At 35.8% G+C, this 14,277-nt stretch overlaps 1 protein-coding gene across 9 annotated transcripts in view; it reads right to left on the reverse strand.

Annotated features, from left to right (window-relative positions):
• Positions 1-965: 965 nt before the first annotated feature.
• Nsrp1 (nuclear speckle splicing regulatory protein 1) overlaps positions 966-14,277 on the reverse strand; it is a 60,952-nt gene continuing 47,640 nt past the window's right edge. For all 9 annotated transcript variants that reach the window (XM_003469698.5, XM_063251100.1, XM_013152310.3 and 6 more), the window contains 5 exons: positions 11,633-11,689; positions 7,867-7,995; positions 6,740-6,947; positions 5,766-5,874; positions 966-2,623 (listed from right to left, as the gene is read on the reverse strand). In XM_003469698.5, the coding sequence (XP_003469746.1) occupies positions 1,579-2,623; positions 5,766-5,874; positions 6,740-6,947; positions 7,867-7,995; positions 11,633-11,689 (1,548 nt within the window). In that variant the 3' untranslated portion in view covers positions 966-1,578. The remainder of the gene's footprint in view (positions 2,624-5,765; positions 5,875-6,739; positions 6,948-7,866; positions 7,996-11,632; positions 11,690-14,277) is intronic.

Genomic DNA, 14,277 nt, shown 5'->3' on the forward strand with positions numbered 1-14,277 from the left:
CTAGGGAATCTTCAGTTTCTTACTGATATATGTCATCAAACTAAGTAGGTTTATTTTAAAGAGTAATCTATAGCTTTTCCTGTCTATTCAAACTGCTTTGTGAAAGTCTCTGAACTTCTGGGAGAGGGAAACTGACGGTTTCTTATCACATCTCTTTGACTTAACCCTCTTTAGACTATCTTGTACACTATGATCAAATCAATCTTCCAAATGCACAGGTCCCAATTACGAAACAATTCTAATGAAGAAACTATACTTACTACCAAAGTTTAAAAGTTTTAGCCTGAGCCGGGCGTGGTGGCTCATGCCTGTAATTCCAGCACTTGGGAGGCTGAGGCAGGAGGATCGTTTCAAGTTCGAGACCAGCCTGGGCTACAAAGTGAGCTTAAGGCCAGCCTGAACTGCATGGCACGAGACCCTGTCTCAAAAAAGACCAAAAAAAAAAAAAAAAAGTTTTAGCCTGTCACTTGTGGGATCCCATGACCTCACCCTAAGTCATATAGAAAGCTATATTTACAGTAAGCTGCTACCCCTCCGTGAAAGTCGGGTCTTTTCAGAATTTGTCATTAGTAATGTATTTTATATTAGGATACAATATTTACAGTGTCAAGAGATCTAGGCATTCTTTCCTAGTTTCTAACAGTATATCTATGAATGTTAAATCTAATAAGTATCATGAGAGATAAAAACAGCTTTTTCTTCATGAGAAGACCTATTTAGAAAACTACTGTCTCCACAGCAATTCTTCCATTTTCCATCAGTAATTTACAGTGTGTAACTTTCAAAGACTTAGCAATTCTAGTTTTTGTGGATATACAAATAGAACCTGTAACAAGGTACACTACTTTTTAAAAAGTATATGAAAGATGTTCAAAACTAGGTTACCTCGACATTTATGTTAAAAATGTCTCCTTTTTCATCCTTAGTATAAATTTATATATAACCAATTTAGTAACTTGTCAAAGTTTCAGAATTACAAATTAATTTTATTAACTACAACAATAAAAGGAATTGTGACATAAAAGTGAAATTACTTTTAAAATTAAAGCATGAATTAAAGTACATATTTATTTTTCTTTAAGCCAAGTATGGGCTGAAAAATTAAACAACACACTTGATCTACATTTTATAGTTTAATACAAGTTTCAGATCATAAAGTATAATAATTTTCCTATTCTTCAAATTTTTGCATATTTTTACTTAAAATATAATATTTATAAAACTAAACCGCTACTGTTACAAAAACAACATTATTAGGAAAGTTGTTTACTTTTTAATGGTGGCAGTATAGCCAATTTTCCTTATTAAGTACTTGCAGGGATATAGACACTCGGTTCCTGAATACAACCAACAATATGGGATTGACAAAGAAATACTATATATATACATACATATATACATACATACATACATACATATTTCTAGTCAAACAGTCAAAAGACTTTTGACTTCAATTTTGAAAACACATTTTAAAATATTCTCAACTACCGTTAACACATTTCATCATGCCTTCACTGAACAAAGTCCTAGGAGTTACAATGTCCTGTGCTCCCACATGTCTTTGTGTTGGGGCAGCCATTAATCGTCTTCTTTCTCAATATAGGTCTTTGCATTAGCCCGGGCCATCTGCCTGGCCAAATATCTATCTCTGGCTGACATTACAGTTTCTTCATTACTTCTCTTTGCAAACTTGCTCACTGCCTCTGGTGGTCTTTCTTGTTCTCTGTCCTGCTCTTGCCTTTCCTCTGAGAGTCTGTGTTTTGCTCCCAGAGATGTTTCAGAACCAGAGGGCTTCTCTTGGTATCTTTCTTTGTTCTTTTCCATATTCCTCATTTTGTTGGCTTTCTCATGGTCAAGAAACTCTTCCTTTGCCTTAGAATTTGATCTGCCTTCTTTTTTGTGATTTCTTTCTGAAGAATGAACACTTGTTTCCTGTTTTCCCCTATCTCTGTATTTATCATTATTTTCATATCTTTCCTTCCTTACAGGTTTCATGTGTTCTTCCTTTTCTTTGTTCTTCTTTTCCTTCTCCCCATGTCTCTCACTGTATTGATCATGATCATTTCGTTGTCTGTCTCTTTCTTGTTCTCTTGAAGAATATTTCTCTCTTTTCCATTCTCTGTCATTTTTTTCTCTCTGGTCTCCCCGTGGTTTATCTTCTTGTTCATGCCTCTTCCAGTGAGAATCTTTATGGCTGGCTTCTTTGTGTTTATGAGAATCCTTTACTGTTCTGTGGTCCCGGTCAATATAACAGTTTTCCTGGTCTCTGGACTGCCTCTCTTGGGGATGATATTCCCTTTTATCATGCCCTCTGGACTTTGAACCCTTGGTGTGGTATTTGGTACTATGCCCTCTTTCTTCACTAGATGATCTTGAGTGGTTTTGGTTCTTGAGATGCTTAGAGTAATTCCTGGAGGTCTCTGTGACTTTTGACCTTCTGCAATTCACTTTATTTTCTTCCATTTCATCATCTTCACTGCTTTTAGTATCAAAATCACTATCGGCATCTGGATTTTCTTCCTCCATCGCACGAGTTTGAAGAACACATCTTTCCTGTGGTATTCTGTTTTCTGAATTTACTTCATCTAAGTAACCTCTTGATTTCTCTTCCTTTATTCCAGAACTTTATAAACAAAAAAATGTCTTATTAGTTATGGAAAGGGTTCATATAGTTTTTCTCAATACTTAGATCAATACAACTCTATACATACTTTTTGATTATCCAAATGCAAATATGTGATGCTTGTTTACTTTGCACCTCACACATCTTTAATATTCACAGAATGAAACAGACAAAAATCTGTCCTTCTATATTGGACCAATAAAACCTTCAGGTAGGGATCTATAGAATGTTCTAAGCCTAGACAAACAGGGAATAACAGAAGAAAGAAAGACATGTTCTGGATCTAAGTTCTTCACAATGTGAAGTTCAAGCTGGGATTCTGTTTTGTTTTGTCTTTTTTGAGACGGGGTCTTGCTATGCAGTTCAGACTGGCCTTGAACTCACTTTGTAGCCCAGGCTGGGCTCGAACTCTCAAGGATCCTCCCATCTCAGCCTACCAAGTGCTGGGATTACAGGTGTGAGCCACCATGCTCGGCTTTTTATTTCTTTTAAAAACATTAAAAAATACTATTAGAAATATGTGAAAATGATTATTTTACAGCAAAACAGCGGCAAAATAAATTTTCTTTTCTTTTAGATGGGGTTTTACTATGCTGTGCAGATTGAATTCCTGGGCACAGGGGATCTTTTTGGCTTATGTTCCCGAGAACTGGGACTATGTGCATGCAGCACTGCACCAGCCTCTTACATATTACTCATTAATCTTTCACATTACTCACATATTCATTCTTACTAATCACTTACTACATTCATACTAACTCATACTAACATACTAACTCATACTCTTACTAATCACTTACTACACTCATACTAACAGTACAACAACTTTTGTTCTCTTGTAATTGCTGGCAGAGTTTCTTAGCTAAAGCATTCACTACTAGTTAGGAAACCAATGATTAAACTCTAAAGTACACTATAAATGATGGTATGAAGTTTCATGGGCACTATCACTACAATAACAAACGCAACATTCACAAAGTTATGATGTATTACAATTTACATTCAGAAGCTAAATCTTCAAATGTATGTCCTTAGACTCAAACTTCTCTCATCAATTCTAGAATCAAAACCTGTCCGGGGTGGGGGAAATCAAAAGCAAAAATCTGATTCTCTCTTCTCACTCTTAATTCTATTCTCCCATCTCTCTCTTATTTACTAGAAATACGGACTTGCATCTTCTAATCAGAATGTTTCTTTTCAAAAGTTTATTCACATACATGTTGAGACAACTTTTTTATCTTTTGTCATATTAGTTATGGCATGATCATCTTATTATTCCTTTAATACCTCTTAATTTTATTTTAAAAATCCTGATGCTTTGATTTTGAGGCCAGCATTATTTAACAGAAATGTAGAAGTGTCTAGAGAACAGTAATATATGTATCTGATCTATCCAGTATGGCAGTCATTAGCCACACATGGCAGCTGAGTAAGTAAAATGTGGCTTGTGTTGACTAAAAGTTTAGATTTTCTTTATATTTATTTATTTTTATTTTTTTGAGACAGGGACTTACTATGTAGTTTGGGATGGCCCTGAATTCATTAGGTAGCCCAAGCTGGCCTCAAACTGTTTCTCTTGCATAAGTCTTCTGAGTGCTGAGATCACAGGTGTGTGCCAGCATGCCTGGCAAAGACTTTATAGTTACTAGTAGTTACATACTGGACAATATAGTTTTAGCCTCTGATATAAGAACTATATTTCATGGGGACTGGGTCTATCCATAAAACAGTAACAAAACACTCTTATGTATTATCTGAATATGCATATACAATGCTGTGCCTGATTCCCAATTTCTCCTTAATTCTGACAGCAACCATTTTATGGCACCAGGGCATAAAAGATACCTATAATTTCAATTTAAAAAAGAGAAAAAGATGAGCATAATTTGGCTTTGCTTCTTCATTAAAATTATTTATAAGATTCATAAAGCATTTATATATTCAGAAATTTTGTACATTAGGAATTTTTTCTTTCTTTCTTTCTTTTTTTTTTTTTTTTTGCGGTACCGGGGATTGAACTCATGACCTCACACTTGCCAGGCAGGCGCTTATGCTGCTGAGCTAAATCCCCAGCCCTACATTAGGAATTTAAATTGGAATTCATGAACTGCAGAGAGAACCAGGTCCTCAAGGAGATGATCCTTTGCCTGGAAACCAGTAACATGCAAGAGCCGCTGGCAGAGTGGGGACAGCCATATCCACGTCTCTCTCCATGAGCACCATTTGTGGATTGCAGGGTGGGGGGTTGGGATCAGGCCTCATCAGGAAGCCATTTTGGATTTACTATTAGCTTATTTTAAAGTCCTTTATTGTATTCATTGTTTTATTTTTGTGGTCTGGGGATCGAACACATAGCCATGCGCTTGCAAGGCAGGCGTTTATGCTACTGAGCTAAATTCCCAGCTGCATTCACTGTTTTATTTTTATTATTTCTAGTCTATTCTGTTCTGTTCGATTTTTTTACTATGTCTGAAGGTATCTGCAGCTAGTTTGTAAACAACAAAAGGCATTATGGTAATTATTGCTGATTTTGTAAGGCTTTGAAGTCCTGTACCACTTATACTAGTTTATTCTGATTGGCTTTATTGTTTTATTTTCCTTGGTTTTATCCTCTATGAAATAAAGTAAAATAAAATAAAAGAATTTAAATTGGGCTGGGGACGTTGCTCAGGATTAAGAGGGATTGCCTTTTACGCATGCACAGGGTTCAATCCCTAGGACTAGTCCCCTGTGAAAAGTGCTAACTTTGATTTTAGAAACAACTGAGAATATTGATATGTAAATTATAATAATTTTTGTGAATTGTAGAATAAAAAAATCTTGAAGTAAATATATATGTTTTAAAATTAATAAACTGGAGCCAGAGATTTGGCTTAGTGGCACAAGCACCTGTCTGGCAAGCATTAGGTCATGAGTTCGATCCCCGGTGCTAAAACAAAACAAAAAACAAAAAAACAAAATAAAAGTAATAAACTGCAAATTCCTAGAGATTCCAATTAGGTCAAACTGGCTGACAATACAACGTACAATGCTGTAATTTTCAATCTATCTTTCAATTAAAATAGCCCTATAAACTTTATACCCACAGATTATTTAACAGTACCTTTCTTCTAAATATTCCATTCCATTTGTCATCACTCACCTGGCTTCACGAAAGCTGCATTTTGGTAGTTCTTCTTCACCAACTGCTTGATTTAAGAGGTGTCTATAAAATCCACTGAGATCTTTCTGCTTGGTTACATCCAAACGTGCTAAAAGAGGAAAACAAAGAAAAAATATAGTATTCAATAAAGCACAGAGCAATTTTGTTTACATTATGTAGAATGTACATGATCCATAGATGTATGTATGTACAAACTATTTTTCTAGATCAGGAGTTGGCAAACTATAATCTTTAGGCCAAATGTGACCTGCTGCCTGTGTTTATAAATAAACTTTCATTGTAACATAGCCTGTCCATTTGTTTATATATTGTCCACCGCTAGTTTTGCACTATAAAGGAAAAACTAAGTACTTGTGATACAGATCAGATGCCTAAAATGTTTACTATCTGGTCCTTTAAAGTTTGCTAACTGGTGGTTCTACATGAACAATACACAGTAGATGTTTAGACAGAATCTTACAGATAGGTTTTCTTTCACTTAAAGATGAAGAACACTTGCCAACTAAATTGCTTGTAAGTATACATACTACTTAGGAAGTAATCATGAATAGAAAACACTAAAATAAGCCACTAAGATATTCTTTAGTCCCTGTACATGTGTCATATTTATTCTTTTTTCAATTAATGTTATTCATTTTCTAACTACCCCATTGATCTCCTTTAGTGGTGAGGTTATTATCAAAAAATTAAGAGTTTAAAGTTACAATGCATTTGACAATGTTATAATGTTATAACTTGTAATAAATGTTTTTTCAATTGGAATCATGTAATAAGCCAACAACTTCTAATGATCATAGTGAAATCAAAATGGGAATCAAATGAAAAGTCCATCAAAAATAACAGTTAATGAAGAGTTATAATTACTTTATAACCTAAAAGTTCAGTGCCAGAGCCAATGGCTAAGTGAGGGTAAGGATTCTGGTTTCCCTGTACATTTGTTCCTCCCATTTTACCTTCTAGTGCAGCAGCCCTTCTTTCTCTTTCTTCTTCTTCAGCTCTTTCTTGCAATTTTTTTTTATATGCAGATGTCACAAATGCCTCTTTATCATCAAATTCTCCTTTTTCCATTTCTCGTTCTCTCTGTATTTTTTTTTCCATTCTTTTTTCCTGTTCCTTTTTTCTGATCTCAACTGCTTTTAGTAAGTTGTGGATATACTTGGGCTAAAGGAGAAGAATAAAAGAGTATGTAGGAAAGGGTCAAAAATAATACTGTTATAATTCGTATAATCAATTTATTAGTATAGAAATGGCTAGCCCAAATAGTATTGTCGTTTCACCAATATTAAAATTATTTTCAATAAAAATTTAAGTGTAACACAGAAATCTTTACTATTTTACAAATGATCAAGGTAAGTAAACATTTTTCTGTTTCCTGTCATTATCTTAATAAACTGAATCACAAAAGTTCCTAATTTTTCACGGCAGAAATATATTAATAGTAGCTTTAACTCTGTTACCATCACTCTTCTTGTACGTAGTATTAGTTGCAAAGATCCTCAGTCTGTGCATGTGAAAGAACAAGAATCATAAAAAGAAAATTTGAACTTATTTCAATACCTACCCCCACGGTTTTTTTCAAATTGAAAACAGTATCATATTAGGTATAGGCAAATAATTCAGTTACTAGCTAGGAAGCAAAAGAAAACTGAGAGGATAATAAAGCATGTAGTATTAAAACACATTAACATGTACAAGGCATGGGCAAAGTTTGGTACATAAAATTTATAAGGAAAAATTTTCAAAACATTTAACAAAACAGTAAGATTATTCAATTACTGTGAGGATATTGTATGTAAGGCTTCCTTGGCCCTCAAAGCAAATCAATAATCTGAAACTAGAGGTGCTTCACATATTTTATATACTTTATCAACATCTGGACACTACTGCATATGTTTAGCTTTTTCTCAGATGATTTTTTTATCAGTGCTGGGGATTGAACTCATGACTGCGTGCTTGCAAGGCAGGTGCTTATGCCGCCAAGCAAAATCCCCAGCCCCTCTCAGATGATTCTTATCTCTCAATAAAATTAAGATATAAAATACATGTCAAAGTAAAAAAAAATTCATATTTTGCTACCAACCTTTCTATCTCTTCCCAATAGTAATTTGGGATTACTTTCTTCTTTTTTTTTCTGCATCTCATCATAAATGCTGTCATATTCATATACAGTGGAATCTTCTGCAAGGGCCTTCTGCATCTCCAGTTTGGTCTTAAAAAAAAAAAAGTTTAAAAACTATGAACCAGACAACAGAGATCACCAAAAGTCCATGTATATGTTTTATTTAGAAAGGATCATAAATTAGAAACGTATCACAAAAATTGCATCAGTCCCATTCTATATAGAAAAACATGAATGTAAACTCTGGTGCTAGGCTGCCTAGGGTTGAATCTAGCTCTACAATTACTACTTATGTACTTTGGGCAAGTCTGCTTCGATTTTTTTTGTGCCTTTATTTTCTTCAGCTAAAAGAGTGAGGCTAGCTGGGTGTGTGGTGTACTTCTGTAAAAAGCATTAAAGTTCAAATTCAGCTTCAACAACACAGTGAGACTGTCTCGAAATAAAAAGAGGTAGGAACATAGCTCAGTTGTGAAGGCCCTTATTTAATCACCACTACAATTAACCATATGAAAAGTTCTAAGATGTGACAGATAAACATCTAATCTTGGTTTTATGACAGCTGCTTTTTTTTTTTGATGTACTAGGGATTCTGATGCTAGGCAAGCACTCTACCACTGAGCTACATCTCTCGCTTCTTTTTCACTTTTTTCCCCAACTCAGTAGTGGGATTGAACCCAGGGTCATCACACTTACTGTATAACCTTAGTTCGCCCTTTATCTTGAGACAAGAGTCTTGCCAAGTCATTCAGCTGTCTAGGGTGGGCTTGAACTTGTGACCCTTTTGCTTCAGGTTCCCAAATTACTGGGATTACAGGTATGTGCTTGTTGTAGTCAAGGGTTGTAAGAACAATAATTAGAACCAGGACACAGAATATCTAATTTTATGATGGTCACCCAGAGTTAACACAGAAAGTGCAAGAAGTTTGTTCATAACACTAAAGACTCAGAATATTCAGCCAAGGGCCTGAATGCCACAGCAATGTCCTGAATGAGTCCAGATGAAAACCTAAAGCCCAGGACAATGCCTCTCATGAGCCCAACTGGAGGTCCAGAGCCCCTGAGAAGGACTAACACCAGTCTGTTTTACAGATCCATGCTGGGAAGGCCCAAAGGTCAGTGGTGAAAGCTACAAAGTCTCTGCCAGCAGGGTGAAGGAGCTATGCTGGTTGATTGAGGGTTCTACACTGGAGCAGAGAAGTCATGCTCATAATAAAGTCCAGGGATGTCCTGAAAAGAACTACAGCCATCCTCAGCAACATGGAGGTCCCGAGCTCCTCCGATGATAAGAACAGTAGAGTATATGCCAGGAAGCCAGCATGACGAATTTCTCCTGGAGATTAAACATGTCTTCCCCTCCAGAGCCAGGAAGCGATGCTGGATGTAAGGATCAGAGCTCTCCCAAAGTGAACCACAGCCACTCTCACCAATAAGATCCCGAGCTCCTCCGATGACAATGGTTGAACTTACACTGGGAAGCTAGTCATGATGAGTACCTCCAGGAGAACCAACGGCTCAAACAGCAACACTTAAGAGACCCACAATGCCTAGCTTCATCTTCTCTGCATCTGTATTTATGCTGGCAATTTTTCTCAGGTGGAACACCTGACGCTTAGCACCACACTGATTTAATTCAGCTGGTGTTAAATTGACCCCAGTTTTTAATCTGTAACAACGCTACAACACTCAGGTCATAGCACCTTTTTTTTTTTGACACAACATGTCACTATGCAGTTCAGGCTAGCCTTGAACTCACTCTGTAGTCCAAACAGGCCTCGAATTTGCAGCGATTCTCCTGCCTCAGCTTTCTGAAGGCTGGGTTTATAGGCACATGCTACCACATCATCTTTTATAAGTTAGTTTGTGCAATAAAATGTTTAGTTTTAAAATATCTAATGGCAAGAAATACTTGGAAGGTAACTCAATGCTAGTGTACCCCTGGGTTCAATCCCTAGTGTAATAAAATCCTCACATAAAAAAGTTTCTCAATATAGTAGCAACATGGGGCCATTTGTAATTTACTAATTTAAAAAATATTTTATAGGTGGTGCACACCTGTAATCCCAGAACTCAGGAGGCTGAGGCAGGAAGATTGTTATGGGTTCAAGGCCAGCCTGGAGTACACAGTGAGTCCAAACTAGCCTGAATTACATAGCAACACCCTGTTTCAAAAAAGAGAAAAGGGCATTTTTGTAACATCAGTGATAAATAAAGTCCTCTGCCTTTATGTTATTTCAACCTTAATTGGTTTTTGTCCTCTTTTTTTTCGGTTCTTTGCCCTCTTGCAGGCCATCAAAATTTTATCCAGTTTCAAGGCCAGCTCAACCCCTGCATCTTAAATAAGGACATTTCTAAGGTCTTAATACTCAATGATTTTTCTTTGAAACTCTGATGGAACATTCTATACTACAATATTTAACTCAATGATATACTTGATGTTTTTACTTTGAAACTATTGTATAAAACTGAGCCCCTTGTCCCAGCTTGTAAGTTTCCAAGGTAGAATCTACATACTTGAACTTTTTCTTGAATGTCTACATTGCCCAATACAGTGTGGAACACACACGAAAAATCCTTTTAAAATGAAATAGTGATACTGAGAGAGGCTCTGGTAGGAGAATCATAAATTCAAGCCCAACCTGGGTAACTTAGCAAGAATCTCTATCAAAATAAAAAACAAAAAAGGCCCGGGAGCCAGGTGTGGTGGCTCATGCCTGTAATCCCAGCACTTGGGAGGCTGAGGTTGGAAAATCGTTACGAGTTCGAGACCAGCCTGGGCTACAAAGTGAGCTCAAGGCCAGCCTGAACTGCATAGAGATCCTGTTTCAAAAAGACAAAAAAAAAAAAAGGCCTGGGAACATTGCAAAGGCCCTGGGTTCAATTCTCAGTACCAAGGCAAAAATAAAAATTAGAAAACCCTTAGGCCTGAGTTTGAGATTAATCAGGACCATGGACATTATTTGTGAGAAGCCTAAAATATTATGTATGAAAAAGTGCTAGGAAACACTAGGTTCTTGAATTGACTTTTCTTGGTAGGTAAATGTTAGATAATTATAAAACCATGAAACAGCACTCTCTCTCTCTCTCACACACACACACACACACACACACACACGAAGGCATGCATAAAGATGCAAATAATTTTACCAATAAGAATAACTGGGATTTAGCTCAACAGCAAAGTGCCTGCCTGACACATGCAAGGTCATGAGTTTGATACCCAGGACCAAAAAAAAAAAAAAAAAGAAAGAATAACTAAAAACAGTAAGTGAAAGAAGTCAGTGTGTGAAAGCAGAGATGGTTTAATCTATAGCCAGCAATAAAGAGCCAATTCTTAGCCAGGAATGCAGTTCAGTGGTAGAGTACATATCTAACATGTATGAGGCCTTGGGCTCAATCCTCAGCCACCTTCCCTTTTCTTTTCTTTTTTTGGTCCTGGGGATTGAACCCAAGACCTTGAGTTGGTACTTAAGCCACTGAGCTAAATCCCTGGCCCCATTCTCCCTTTTCAAAAGCTAATTCTTTTATTCTTCAGCATGACAGGAAAAGTCTCTAATTTGTATAAAGCAAGACGTATTCTTACACATTTTTAGAAATACAATAGTCAAAATACAATTATTTCACTACACATATGTACTTTGCTTTGGTCTAACCACTTATATGCCAAAACTGGCATTTAAAAATATGAGTCAAAATACTTTACCAAATACACTTCAATCACCCACCTTACCTGTTTCATAGCCTGCTTCTTTGCAGCTTCCCTCTGAAGACTTTCACTTACCGAGGTCTATAAAACAGAAAAATGTTACAGTTGTTAAAACGTTTAAAATTTCTCAGTATTCAGGTTAGCAACTGGTTACTTATAATTAAATATGCAAAGATAACATAAATATCTTCAAAGTTTTTTCCCTGTTATGTAACAAATGAATTTTCACTGTTATTCATCAGAATAGACTAAGAAATAAAAGAAAACAGAATAAGTGGAGTAAAAATTGAGGAAATAGATTTTTAGTCTCAACTTCACAAGTCATTCAACCTCTTTGGATTTAATTTGCTTTGGGCACACATGTATGTGTATGTGAATATACGTTACATGAAGGAAGGCTGGACTAGATAATCTTTTTTTTTTTTGTCTTTTTGAGACAGGATCTCACTATGCAGTTCAGGTTGGCCTTGAGCTCACTTTGTAGCCCAGGGTGGTCTTGAACTCACAACAATCCTCCTGCCCCAGCCTTGCGAGTGCTGGGATTACAGGCGTGAGCCACCACGCCCGGCTTAGATAACCTTTCAAGTGTCTTCTAACACCAAAATGATTCTTAGCAACAAAAGGCTTATTTTAATATTCACTACTCATTATAGTATATGGAGCTTTTGGTTTATACATAAGCCTTACAGGCATCAAGAATTATCTGTAGTTATAATCACTCACAAAATATGTACTAAAAAGCCTTTTAAACCAGGTGGTCCTTAATTCTAGGTTCTTAGGATAATGTAAAAGCAAAGCCAGTATCTGTTTTTGAGAAGTAAATGGCCTGAAAGAGAAAATACATAACTAAAGAGATAATTATAACTTCAATGTGATGCACAATATAGAACTTGTCTCTCAAAACAAAACAAACAACTCAATGTAAAGGTCCTGGATTTAATTCCCAATACCAAAAGAAACAAACAAACAAAAAAACCCAGAGTTCCTGTGTAGGAATAATAAACCCATCAAGAAGGAAATCAGAAAAAAATCCCATTCATAATAGCTTCAAAAAAATTAAATACCAACAAATCAAACTAACTAGAAAATGAAAGACTTCCATAAAGAAAATTATAGAATTCTAAAGAAAGAAATTACAGAGGATGTTAGAAAATAAAAAGATACTTTGTTCTTGGAATGGAAAAATACTGTGAAAATGGCATTTTACCAAAAAGTAATGTATAGATTTAATGCAATATCTATTAGAATACAAAACATTCTTTACAGAACTAGTAAAAACAACACTAAAATTCATACAGAATCAGTAAAGTCCCAGAATAGACACAAAAATCCTGAGGCAAAAGAAAAACAAAGTATCTGCAATAATGGATTTCAACTGGTAATATTACAAAGCTATAGTAACAAAACAACATGGTACAGGCACTAGAACAGACATGCAGACGAATGAGATAGAACAAAAGACAGAAACAACCTCATGCACATATAGCCATTTGGCTTTTGACCAAGGGGTCAAAAACATGTTAGAGAAAAGATAGCCTCTAACAAACTGCTTGAAACTAGATCCCTATTTCTCACTTTGTACTACAATCAAATCAAGCTGTGCATGGTGGCACACATCTGTAAATCTGGAAGGCTGGCAAGACCGCTGCCAAAAGTTCAAGGCCAGCCTGGAATACATAGTTGAGTTCGAAGTCAGCCTAAACTAAACATAGTGAGACCCTGCCTCAAAAAAGAAAGAAATAAGAACTTCTAATCAAGAGATCAAAGACCTAGTCATAAAAACAGAACTCAACACTTGAAGCCACAGGCACACGCAAAAACTTGAATAGAATTCTGATAGAACAGGAAACAATATCAAGACTCAACAAATGGGATTAACCAAATTAAAAAGTTTTGGCTAGCAAAGAAAACAATGAACAATGAAGAGACAATCCATAGAATGGGAAAAAATATTTTGATAGCTAGTCTTCTGATAGAGGACTACTATCTAGACTCTATAAAGAATTCAACAAAATTAACCCCTCAAAACAGAAGATCACTTTTAAAAAATTGGCAATAGCTGAGTATTGTGGCACAGGTCTGTAATCCCAGCTGAGGAGGAGGATTATTGCAAGTTTGACACCAGCCAGGACTACAAGTGAGCACACGGCCAGCCTGAACTGCAAAGCGAGAAACCCCATCTTTAAAAAAAAAGGCAAATGAACGAAACAGACTTCTCAAAAACAAGAGCTAAGGACCATTAACTATGTAAAAATAAAATTCAACATCTAGTGATTAGGAAAGTGCAACTCAAAACAACCTTGAGATTCCATCCTATCCTAGTCAGAATGGCTAGCATCAGGAACACAGAAACAATGAACAGCGGCAAGGATAGGGAAGGAGTCTTCCTACATTGTTGGCAGGAATATAAATTAGTATACACTACATAAATCAATATAGACATTTCTCAAAAAACTAGAAATCATTTTGCCCAAGTATTCTTGAAAAATTAAAGACATTATACTATAGTGATACACATATACCTACATTTACAGTGGTGCAATTAAGAACAGCTTATCTTTGGAAAAAGTTGAAATGCCTTCCAACACATAAATGAATAAAGAAAATGTGTATACATACAATGGAATGTTAATCATAAATAAAAATAAAATCATCATTTGCAGGAAAAT

This window comes from Cavia porcellus, unplaced genomic scaffold (genome assembly GCF_034190915.1).
Source record: "Cavia porcellus strain 051 isolate PalLab524CR breed Dunkin Hartley unplaced genomic scaffold, mCavPor4.1 scaffold_6, whole genome shotgun sequence".
NCBI lineage: Eukaryota > Metazoa > Chordata > Mammalia > Rodentia > Caviidae > Cavia > Cavia porcellus.